This window comes from Bombus pyrosoma, linkage group LG5 (genome assembly GCF_014825855.1).
Source record: "Bombus pyrosoma isolate SC7728 linkage group LG5, ASM1482585v1, whole genome shotgun sequence".
Lineage (NCBI taxonomy): Eukaryota > Metazoa > Arthropoda > Insecta > Hymenoptera > Apidae > Bombus > Bombus pyrosoma.
The window spans coordinates 6,683,322-6,695,562 of NC_057774.1; the positions used below are offsets into that span (position 1 = coordinate 6,683,322).

The following is a 12,241-nucleotide window of genomic DNA, read 5'->3' on the forward strand; positions in this document are numbered from 1 at the left end:
TATATTCGCATAGGTAGATTTTCCATCCGCAGAGGCGAGCAGCGTCGAGCAACGTCGATTTATTTCTCATAAAAAGCACATCGCGATACGTCCACTCGAACCGAGTTCTCCCGCAGGCGGCTCTCATCCATCAGCGCGAGCAAATGGCCATTATTAAAGCGGCATTGTTCCTGTAATGGAGATTAAGATGGTTTCGCGCGCAAAGCGCTTTACCTACTGCTTGCCCTGGCTCCGATGCACGGACTAACTTGTTTTTGGATTATTCACTGTCTCCGTATACACTGCCCCACCATGCGTCACGCGTTAGTTAGGAAATTAAGAGACGGATTTTGCATACGGTCATTTCGAAAGAAACCGCCGGAACTCTTTGACTCTAATCCGTTTTTAAATCTCTTCGCTCTCTCCCTTTGATAAAGCGACAGGAATTGTCGAATTTCGTTTAAATATATATTTGAAAAAGTTGAGAAGCTTTGTGGAAAAAAGCCATAAAGCATGGTGTGTACGGTGAATCGAGTAAATTACGTTGGAAGTGTTTGAATTGTATCTTTTTAATATCGACTACGTATGAATTGATAATTATAATTAAACTAGTATTTGAGAAGAAACTGCATTGATTATAAGTCGTTTCTCGTGTAGTGCACGTGAAATTAGGGGTGGTTTTGCCGGTTTCGAAGTAGTTTAAGCTCCGAATTATATTCTTTTCGTCCACTTTTATAATTCACTTAGGAATTTTTATCTTGAAATCTATTCATTGGATGAAAAGTTGCGCTGTTTTAACTTCAACGTAGACGATTCGATGTATTTAAATAAAATTCTTTTACGTTGATAAATTACTTTTCTAACGTTGAAAATTATAAAATTCTTTTGTTTGTAATTTACAAAAGTTCAGCATCCTACAATTCGTTCTGCTAGTTTCTATAGTACCAGTTGTGAAAAATTTGTTCCACAAATGGCATTGACTCGGTACGGTCAAGAAAATCCATTCACGGTTCAATTCGACTTCATTCGAATTCATTCCCTTTGTTTCCGGGTAATCTCGTCGAAGCAACGCGAAATGGCAAGAGTACATCGTGGCGTGAAATGGGTTAACGTATTGTTCGCGTGCCAGGAAGTAATCGAATGAGTGAGACTCGGGGGTGTGGCGGTGGGTGAAAAAGAGTCGGTGGAAGCGGACGAAGAGAAAAGGGAAAATCCAAACGGAGAGGATTTCCCGCGGGCGAATTACATTGATTTCCACGTTATACAGATCGACTAATTGTCGGGAGGCAATTACACCGGGCAATAATGCAGACACTATTTCGTCTAATCGACCTATTGTGAGACTTTATTGGATTTTCCTTGGTCGACTCGAACGCGATTAGCAGCGAGGGTCTTCCCTTTTGCGACAACTTTTTCCTTTTAATAGCTTAACTGAACAAGAACACCTTGCAACTGCTTCCACTGAAATCTATTTACTCGGGAATGGCTTCTTACAGAAGGATAGTCCTCTGTTTTGATTCTAAAATTGAATACCACGAACGAAGCACGAAATAGACCTATCATATTATGAGACTATTTTTGTTTTCAGCTATAACCGTGTAACTTAGGGCTATCTAGAACTATCATAGTCAAAAACTGTGGCTTTTACACATAGAATTACTTCTTATAAATTTCATATACATTGCATGAAGCGTCGTATAAGTTAAGATTCGATGTATCTTTCGCTTCATCTTCGTTGCTTTGGTGTAGAGATACTTGTATCATCCCGATTACAAACCTGCAAATCTTCTACTATCACTAGATGATACAAGAAGTATCGACATATATTTCTATAGAAGGAAATGAAATTAATTGAATTTGTCAAGAAGATAATGTCTTTCTACATAACTTTTGTTTACATAGCTAACGAACGACAATCCTTGATAAACGATACATGATAGACGATCGTGACAAGGTTTGGCAATCACTCATCTCACATTTCAATGGTCTCATTGACGACACAACTCCTTTACCCTTATTCCCTGTTGCTAGATACAAGACGCGTCTTAAACGATAATTAACCGGGGAAGTTCATCGAGAGTCGCAACAGGTTTCTTCTTCTTCGGGAGACCACGAGCACGTTTGTAATAAAGTCTCGAGACGCAACTTTGTTGCGAAACTTGCCCGATCATCGTCCCTTGTCGCCTCGCGAGTAAACATTCAATCGATGAACCGGTTCGAATTACTTCCGCTTTGCTTTAACGCTACTCGTGATCGTGCAAACAACTGAATTTCGCTACACTCGCGAATCTTCGTTGGAAGCTTGTAGAAAGGCTAACGACGATCGTCGATGCAGGTGTGCCTCTTCGATGAAGGGTTAACGAGGACCGAACTATTCACCCAAATACCAATTTCAAACTATTCTGCCGCGGAATTCCTTCGCCTAGGTGCTTTTCAGCTTCTTGCCCTCGAGACACCCAAAGCGTTACTTACCCAGCAGTTTCTGCACCCGCTCCCATCGGCTTGGATTCTCAGCTATCTTCACCAAAAGTTCCAACAAGTTCTCCACCAGCGCGTCTTCTCGAGCCTACCCAACAATGCAACGATAATTAAATTATTCCATCAACTCTGGAATATGAGAGAGAAAGTAATAGAACGAGCAGACGTAGAGTAGCAGACATAAAGATGCATGCGCTCTTGTTCGTAAATGTTAGGGCAATCATGAACATTATATTAAATTATTAGTTTTGCCGTCTATATCTGTCGTGTCTTCTTTTTTACATGGTATAAATGGTTTTATGTCGTATAAATGGTCTTCTTGGGTTTTTATATCTAATTCACTTTAAATTTTTTAAATAGAATTTAGGATAGGTAATCGTTAAAAGTGGAACATCATTAGTTTAATTTATGCAAATAGTTTAAACAAATCCTTGTTGTGTTTGTACATTCAAATTTGTTAATATTCAATAATTCAAATATTCAATAATTGAAATAATATCTAATACTAAATAGATCTCATACTGTATAAATCTTGCATGCATACATAAGGACTAATGCATATTATTCGTATAACTTTACATGAATACATGAAAATCAATAAGTAATTAGTTTACTTCATTACATTGTTGCAACCCCTGCAATTAGTTCTAGCAAGTTTTTCCTATGTATATATACTAGGTAAACCTTGCATGAATACAAAATTCTGATTGTTTAATCGTTTTCTTGATGATTTTCCTCAATCTTTTCGCATGCCACCATTCGATGCTCTGATACTTGGGAATGAGAGTATGCGCGCAATCTTAGATAAAGGAATCATAATAAAATAACAAACAGGAAACATCTTAAATGTATTTTCTCCATACACTTTTTCCTGCACGACTTTTAGATTTTAATTTACGTTACTCTTGCGTGACTGTATCTTTGCGTATTAACAGACATTGAGACCAGCAAACTCGTACAGACAAAATAGAACTCGTTGATGAAGTTGTTGAACGTCGGTAGTTTCTAAACCGTGACTCGACCAAGAGAGAATTTTTCTCGGTTCCCCGTGGAAACATATTTTCCCCTCTCGCTTTTCCACTCGAACGTGTTTTGCAAAATATGCACGCACCGCTCGCCGCCGGAAATTCTCGTCGCTCAACGATCATTAACGACTCGACGGAGTCGTGAGCGCTCGTTGCGCGCCACGCTGCTCTCTTCATTCGGATCCACGGCTCTCCTGCCTTTTCTGGATCCTGTTCAATGTGAAATCACAAACCTGAATCGTGATTCACAGCACAAGTGTCATTTTGCTTCCTTTCATGTCGAAACGTTGTCTAACTCGCTGAACTTTTCGAAGAATTTCTTAATTTCAAAGTTGTTCTTCCTTCGAAATGCGCATTTTGACTGCTCGAATAGAGAAATGAGAAAACGAGAAAATTCATCTTTGTATTTAAGTTAGACTCGTTTCATACGATTGTATACTACATAGCACTACGTCTCATAATTACGAAGTCGCTCTAAAATTGTCAAAACATACTTGCATATTGGATATCTTGTAGCTTCCACGTACATTTTTAGATTCATCCGAAACTATCGATATAAGCATGACAGTAGCCAATGAAAATTCAAAATATTTCGCATTGCACATAATATATTCATGAAAAGTTTCTGAAAATTTTCGAAGACTCTCATAAGCTGTTGTATCTATAAGAAGAAAAAATGTTGGTATGGTTTCACAATCGCGTCGTGCAATATATTAATGAAAAATTGAAGCGTGCCTTGGTTTGCTATATTTTCCAAATTAGTGGTTATATGGAGATCGACTAATTTTGCGCCTGTGGAAAAAATTCGAGTATAGTGGACGGAGCAACGACACAAGGGACTCGACTTCCGCTCTGGCGTCCCCCGTAATTTCCGTCCGAGGATTCCACGGACTCGTTACGCGTCCTCTCGTTGCGCATTCTCGAAAATTCCGGGCAAAAAGAGAGTAACGAAAACGATCGGAAGCCGAAAGGGGGACGAACGAAATCGTGGACAAAGGAGAGTGTAGATCGATCCTCTGGGGAGATTGTCTCACGTGGTCGATAAACGTTTTCGACGGTGTCGCCAGAAGGGACGGCCACTGTCGTGCTCTTCCGGATGCCGTGCTTCGTAATTTCCGCTCGAAACTCCTCCCTGGTATTTCGTGTCGAATATCTCCGACCGGTGGCGATAATCGTAAATCACAGGAATTAAGATTAACAGCTTCGTTTCGTGATCGCCGCCTCTATTGGGTCGCCGCTACAACAAGTATTTTATTTGCGCAAGTGCATCACGTCTATAGGCTTTTACATATTATGGTCGTTACAAGTATAGGAGGAATGAATTTATCCTTTCGTGACGAGACCTGGACAAGTTAATGAATAAAGGTAGATAGATACTATAAATTACACGGTTTAAATGTTATACGTAACGTTGTATTACGTAATTTCTATAAACATTAGGAAATCGTGAAGATTATTCTCCAAATAGTTCATTTTGAATGTTTCTTTATTTTATTATATTGTCGAAGGGTTTGGACAAATCCGAATAATTGCTAGCTTTTTGATAGGATACGTGGATAATGTAATTACAGAATCGAAGATGGAAAGGAGTTAAATTAAACTTTTCTCATTTATTGGTAAAATTGACACTGCGTCACACGGGATTTCCTCAGAGTTAGTGAAAATTAATGTGATATTCTCTCCATTTCCATCGTTTGCGAGATCTCCGGACGAGTTTTTTTCTTTCAATAACAAACCAGTGAGCCGTTCGCTTCTACACAGATGTTCCTACTTCTCGTCCCTTTGTGAAATAGAAACTTATGCGAACTCGAGTCTCACAGGCTGTCTTTGACAAAAATCATATGGATTTTCATTTGCACCGCTTTATCAGTATCCCCCAGAGCCAGATGTCGGTTTTATCTCTTCTATAGAATTCTCTGCACCCCTTCCTTCTCTTATCACGCTAAAACATTTCTTTTCTCTCTTCATCGTACTTTGATTTTCATTGAATTCTTTAATAAAAGACGCCTAATAAAATCAGATACATTTTCCTTTCCTCGCTTTTCTCTAATAAAGCTCCACATATATCCCTACCATTTTTAGCTGTTCTAAGTCCTGAACGAAGATCCTCGAAGCTTCTCCTTCTGTTGTTGGTTCCAACGGCGGTGACAGCCGAGAACGGCTGCTACTGCGACTGCTACTGCGATGGTTTGCGCGAAGCATATTGAATTATCCGTGAGAATGCCGCTCTTTGTGCGACTCACGCACTTCCACGATAAGTGCACCAGGTATCTGCCGCGATAATAGCGGGCGAGAGCACGAGACATCCTTGCAACGACGGAAGAATGCGCGCAATCTGCAGAGGCGCGCCTTTCAGCCCGAATTGCCTTCTACTTTCTTATTCGTTATCTCCCCTATGGAATGCTGGTAGTCCATGATTATGTTAGACAAGGATCCTGCTTTTATTTTTTAAATGTTATTACGTCTCGTTGTGTAAAATTATCGTTAGAATTTTGTTAGAATCGTCCGTGAGTTAGATAATTTCGTTAGAGGAAAAAACGAAATGATGACGAATGAGAGTAACGCAGTACGTCAGATTATTCTATGTGAGAATACGATTTGTAATAGATGCTCGATATTACTTAATTTCAATTTGGTAGTGAGCGCAAAATGTTTCTCAATGATTGAATTGTCTCTCCTTTCGTATCACCCCTATTTGACTTGCAGATCAGAAAAAATGTGCCTGTCCTTACTGGCCGCGCTTCAACTTTCACGGGATATCGTCTTATTCCCAACGATTATTGTATCGAAAGATTGTTTGATAAGAGATTTATAACTAAGACTCTTTAGAATCACCGAGCATCCCCTTTGGACGCTCTTTTGTGAATCGTTGACTTTAGAAACAATATAAAAGTTAATTACGAAGTTAAGGAACGAGAGCAAATAGAATTTTCCGAAACACAGCGATTACAGGAGGGTTTCTCTTTGAAATAAAGAGAAAGCGAGAGATTTTTACGAGGATGTTCAAGTTCTACCAAAGAGGCACTACAAAAGCTCGGCTCTCGTTCGTGGATCCAATTGTCGCAGTAATCGCAGCACGGTGGCGAAGGAGTCGCTTTAAGAATATTGAATTAGTCGGGAGGATGTATTCTTTGTGCCAGAGTCGGACAGATGACAACGATGAAACGGAGACCCTGCCGATTCTCTAACTCGGAGCGCTGTCTCAAAGAAACTTAATTTCTTCCTGACTATTTTAGAGCTTTTGTGCATGAGAAATACCATCCTTGTCGCTGTTCTTCCGTTACAAGTGGAACATGCCAATCGTGTAAGAAGAGAACCGGTGAATTCTTTGTGGCTGTGTCATTCACTTATCTTGGCACGATAATGGAGAGGACGAGCAAGTACTACAAATGGCGCCAATTTCATTATCGAATAATTCTTTCGGTTAATAACATTTTCGCTACTACCGACGCATGTATCGTCTCTCTTTAATTACTCGAATTGAAATAATATTATTGGCGAAATTTGACGAACCACCGGTTACAAATTATAAGAATGACAATTACAATTATTTACTCTACCTCCTCATGATAAATAAATTTACGTAATAAGATTTCTTTTTTGACATGCACTTAAATAATGTGAAATTGATGACTTTATAAAGAGTCGAGTTAATCAGTTGGCCTTTTTAATGTGTTAAATCAATTGAAGCAATTGTACTGCTAGTTTATCTGCGAAAAAGATAGCAGCTTCCACACGAAAACAATTATTATTTCCGACGAGGTTTCCGCAGAACGGCGCATTGCAAGCAGAGAAAGGACACGTCCTCGAGGTCGTGATTCCGTTCCATTTTCGAAAGCAGCGGAGGATCGTTGTCTTTTGTGCGTGCGACAAGAACAAATAGCCTCGGCGTGTATCTCGCGCCACGGGAAAGAAAACAGGACATTGTATCTGCGCGATAAAAGAAAACTTGCCGATGGTTAACCGGCTTGAAAGCGAGACTGGCATTTATCATCGTGCCGCGTTTTATTTCCTCCACCCCGATCGTTTCGCGACAACTTTCTCATTTGTATCTGACATGATTCGCGGCACGTTTCTTTCTACGAATAAATGCACCTATGTGCACGTTTTCCAAAAAGAAAGAAAAAAAGGCAGAGAAAGAACAAAAGAGGAGAGAGAAGGGAGAGAAGGGCAAGATTGCTCATTTGAGAAACTATCTTAAGTCCAAAACTAATTTTCCCTGCGATCATTTGGAGAACAAATTAGAAACGACGTATATACTTTCGTAATTTAAAATTTAATCTCCGCTCAGTGGAAGAAGATTTCCCTAGTCCGAGGCTTCACCGTACAGAAAGGCGAATCATTTTTCAAAAGACCCGACGACGTAATTGTAAACTGTTCGATTCGCCGGGACGTCAGGTAATTTAAAGTTTGAAATGCAATCTTTGCGGTGGATCGCCAGGTTTGCTCGAACAGGTTCATCTAAAACCTAAAGTAAGAGGAAAATGATGAGCTGCAGCGACGTTCGTTATGGAGAAGACAGCTGTTTCGTTCTGAGGACAGTTAGCGATGCAAGAGGGGATAGATGGTGGTCGAGGGTGGGTTGTCTATTTGAATGATCGCGATGGGATCAAAGTCCGGCCGCAGGTAGCTGAAAAGACGCTTTGAGTACGAACAAAGCCACTCGCCGTTATTGGCCCGGGAACATGGTGCCTAACGGCTCGCAGGCCGGATTATTCATCGATTGCGGATACGCGCAGCCCTTTGAGATCGACGACGCCGAACGGCCACCAATGAATATTTCCTCTCCATTTTCCTCGCACTTCGTTCCACGCCTGTTTATTCGGTTTCAACGCTTCCGCCCTGTACGCTCGAATTCCCCGTCCCGTTCGAGCTTAAAATCTGTTCACGTTACACGTGCTATCCCGTGGAATGGTATAAATCAATTTCCATCACTTCTATTATGGAATTTTGTTAGGGACTTCCATTGCTTTCCATTCAATTATTTTTTCCTTTTGAAGCGATAAGTGGATTTAGCTTGCATAAACCATAAAGTATTAGAATATGAAAGCGCATAGTATGTTAAGGAGAGGTATGCCGTAAGCGTTAGACGCGTGCAGCAACGATGAGATTGCGACAGTTGAAGATCGTTTAAAATTTAGAAGTATAACTCTTCAATGTAGTGGAATATATCGTAATGGATGAATTTTCAATAAGTTTAATCTTATTATCAACAGTAAAGTATGGAGGATAATCTTTTATTAAACGAAGATTCGTTGAAAAAGAAAAAGTAGAAGAAGAATCGCTAGATATCAAAGAATCAACGCGTTCTGGCTATCAATTATTAAACGATTAATTATTAACACAGAAACTTTCGACTAAACTCACCCCCAGTTCCCGAAGTTTCTGGCGTTGCTCCTCTTCGTTCGTGTATTCCGTCAACAAATAGGATTTTAGGTCCTTCAAAACTGTTTCTTGCCTCTTGTCCAACTTCTTTGGGCTGTTCGCTTTGGATCCCGAGTATCGAATGTGTTCCACGATTTCACTTTTTCCATTCGATCTGTCCGAATATCCTAGATCCTCCCACTCCACCGGCTGCAAGTAAAAAAAAAAAGAGGTAGACTTTGTAGAAATCTTTCAATACCAAGTGCATTAACTGTCGCCAAAATATAACAGGGAAATTCCAATTTCTTTGGCAAAAGAGCTTTGAAATCTGACGTCACTCTTCCGATTCGATGCTACTTCAAAGGACGCTTTCGAAGGAGGGTCCATTAATATCTCAGGCTTCGATCTCGTTCTAAATCCTTCTTCACGTTTAATTTCTTAAAAACCCGTCTCGCTAAAAGGAGGAAGGAAACTTTTCGCCTGAAACTTGGCGACAAAGCGAAGTGCAATATTCGGCATCCTTGTTATTGATAAAACTTCACTGGTCTACGAAGTAAAGGCTGTAGTTACACTGTATTCGTTTGTTGACGAACCAACGTTCTGATCAATAGTCAAAAATATAAAGACAATAAATAGATACAGGTAAGAACAAGATGTAAGTTTTATAAATTTGTTGCATTGAATGAAAGGGGTCCAATCGATCTCAGTGTTAAAATACAACATATAAAAACTTAATTTTGACATTTTCACTTTTGTAAAATTTTGTCGTTCAATTATTCGTTTCTAACGTTTAATCGCAACCTAAGGAGAACGTGTCTACGTTGTACAAAGTAACAGAGGATTTGGCTCACCTCGTTAGATCCGACGTTCCTTCGTTGAATCGTGTCTGTTTCCTCGCCCAAACGATTCACTGGATCGTCTGGTGGCACTAGACTCTTCGGCACCTGCGTCTCGTTACTCCCGATCAAGATTTCTTTCTGCGTGCTGAGTTCCTTTTTTACGGTCGGAACACGCTTTGTTTTCATGCGGTTACCCTCGCTGTGGTTAGAGTTCCGTTCTTTTTTGTACTTTAGCAGCTCGGCCACCTGAAATCACACAAAATGCATATTCTCTTTTGGTATTCTTGGGAATATTAGAATAATGGAAAGAAAAAGAGAATAACCATAGACATCGTTCCTTGGCAATGTCGGGAAACGAGATTATTCCTAGAATGTGAGTTTCTATGAATTTATGGGAAATTTGAAAATTGCAATTCCTCCCAGTGACGCAGGAGATTCTCGTAAAGAATGGATCGCGTCGCCGCTATCGTAATAAATAGAAGCAAAGAGTATTCTGTCTTCAGGTAGAAAATAGAACTTACAGGAAAGTGAGATGTACGACACTATTACCTGCCAACGTTGCCATCGTCGTACCGAAAAAGAACGTACGAGTAGAATTTAAGAAACTATTGGACGCGTAACTACCGACTGACACTAGAGAAATGACTGCAGATATTCTAAAATTTTCTTCGAACGCACGAAAAAGTATTTAGAAAATGTATCGATATCCATTTCAACGTATATAAATTATTTAAAAAAGAAATATAACGAGAAGAAGATTGTAACAGCTTCATTTCAAGAATCTCTGAATTCTGTAACTAACAAGAATTCATATAAATATGAAACAAGTAAACCAATTCGTCGTTAAAAATATGAATCGTTGAAATGACATGAAAATGACATTTTGTATGCACCAAGCTAATGCAATTCGATCGAGACCAAGTTTGCCGAAGGTACCATTTTGAGAATGTAGTCGAAAGTTTCGTGAATATCCGGCATTCGCGAATTGTGCAACTGCCTGATTGGATGATTCGATTACCAACATGGAATAATATTATTAATACAGGTTTTCTCCGAATAAAATTACATCGATTACGAACGTTTAATCGATCGACTTTATTCGATAACCCAACTGAAACTCTAATTTCGTTTCGTTTCGTTTCGATGAGTTTCGAGAGAAATAGAGACGAAAATAGGGAAATAGCGTAAATACGATAAAAGCGTGGCTGTTGTTGTTGTCGTCGAAAGAAATTGCGCGAAACCTGGTCGGGGAAAGCCGAAGACAGATACCATGACCCTTTTAAAATTTCAAGTGTCCTCTTAAGACGTTACAAATGGCTTTCCAATCGCGAAACAGCTCGGACCTTTGTCGATGCAAAGTACTTTCCGATAGTCGGACGAAACCGGTCCGCCCATACGTCTCCCGATAAACATTAGACGACAGCACGATCGCCGTTGCGCTAGAATCGCGTTCAAATCCAGTCTTTTTTCAACTTATATCGCCTTCTTTTTATCGCTTCTTGTCCGTTTCTTTTCGTTCTATCTCAAGCCGCGTATAAATCGAGTTGTTTTCCGTTTCCTCGATAAATCGAAGCTAAGATCTTGTTAAATCGAACTGTCATTAGAACACAGCGGAGCTTCATTTACTGAAAGGAAATTGTAGTTTGTTTTCGATACATTGGATTTCTGTTGAATTTCAAATTGAAATGTTCAGGACGCATTGTTGAGAAAGAATCGCGCTTCCGTATGCTCGAAAGTTTGTCGCATTACGCAAACTGCACGACTTCTCCGTTTCATTTTCACCGAGCATACCGTGAATGTGGAATCGTAGAGCGGAAATTTATCGACCAGGGAGTCGAACATGTCGAGTAACCGCAGCCAGCAGGATCAAGCACGAACATGGAATCGACGTTATCCTGGCGAATAGCCAGTTTAATCGTAAATAGAGCACGGAAACGAAGTAAGAAATGGGCCGGAGGTAGGTCAGGGTTGGGCCGTCGTCGGGTCAGGGTTTGCCGGGGTAAACCGTTCCAACGAAACAGTGGTCAAGGCTCGACTACAATGTTTCTACTGGAACCAGGTCATCGGTACAGCGCGCATGAAACGTTAGCGTCGCGTGGCCGCTCGATCAATTGAAATTCCCCGCTCGGTTACTCTCCGACAGAACGAAAGCTTTCCGATCGCGCCACGCCAAATGGTCCAATCTGCCAGAGCTTGGTGAAATTTCAATATACCCACCGGAATATATACCAATCCACGCGACTTGTATACGAGTGTCAAATTTACTCTGGAAACTCGCGGCTTAATCTGTCGTTTATGCCTGCTCGATTTTATATACCGTATTCTGGAAGCAAAGTCTTGTTAAAAATACATCGCCGTTCGAAACGAATGCTCTTTTCCCTGCAACTGTCTATCCCCGAAAGAAAAACGTTCACTTGAAAATGCTTCGTCTTTTCTTTTTGAAAAAAGCAGCACGATTTTGTCTAGCGAGACAAGCGGACACTTTAGGAGACACAGTTTCTCACAAATGAACATAAAAGAAGAGGCGAAAGGAAAAAATATAAGGGAGAGGAAAAT

At 40.2% G+C, this 12,241-nt stretch overlaps 1 protein-coding gene across 3 annotated transcripts in view; it reads right to left on the reverse strand.

Annotated features, from left to right (window-relative positions):
- Positions 1-12,241, reverse strand: part of LOC122567423 — a 168,164-nt gene that overhangs the window by 9,444 nt on the left and 146,479 nt on the right. For all 3 annotated transcript variants that reach the window (XM_043725901.1, XM_043725900.1, XM_043725899.1), the window contains 3 exons: positions 9,698-9,931; positions 8,850-9,056; positions 2,452-2,545 (listed from right to left, as the gene is read on the reverse strand). In XM_043725901.1, coding sequence (XP_043581836.1) covers positions 2,452-2,545; positions 8,850-9,056; positions 9,698-9,931 — 535 coding nt within the window. The remainder of the gene's footprint in view (positions 1-2,451; positions 2,546-8,849; positions 9,057-9,697; positions 9,932-12,241) is intronic.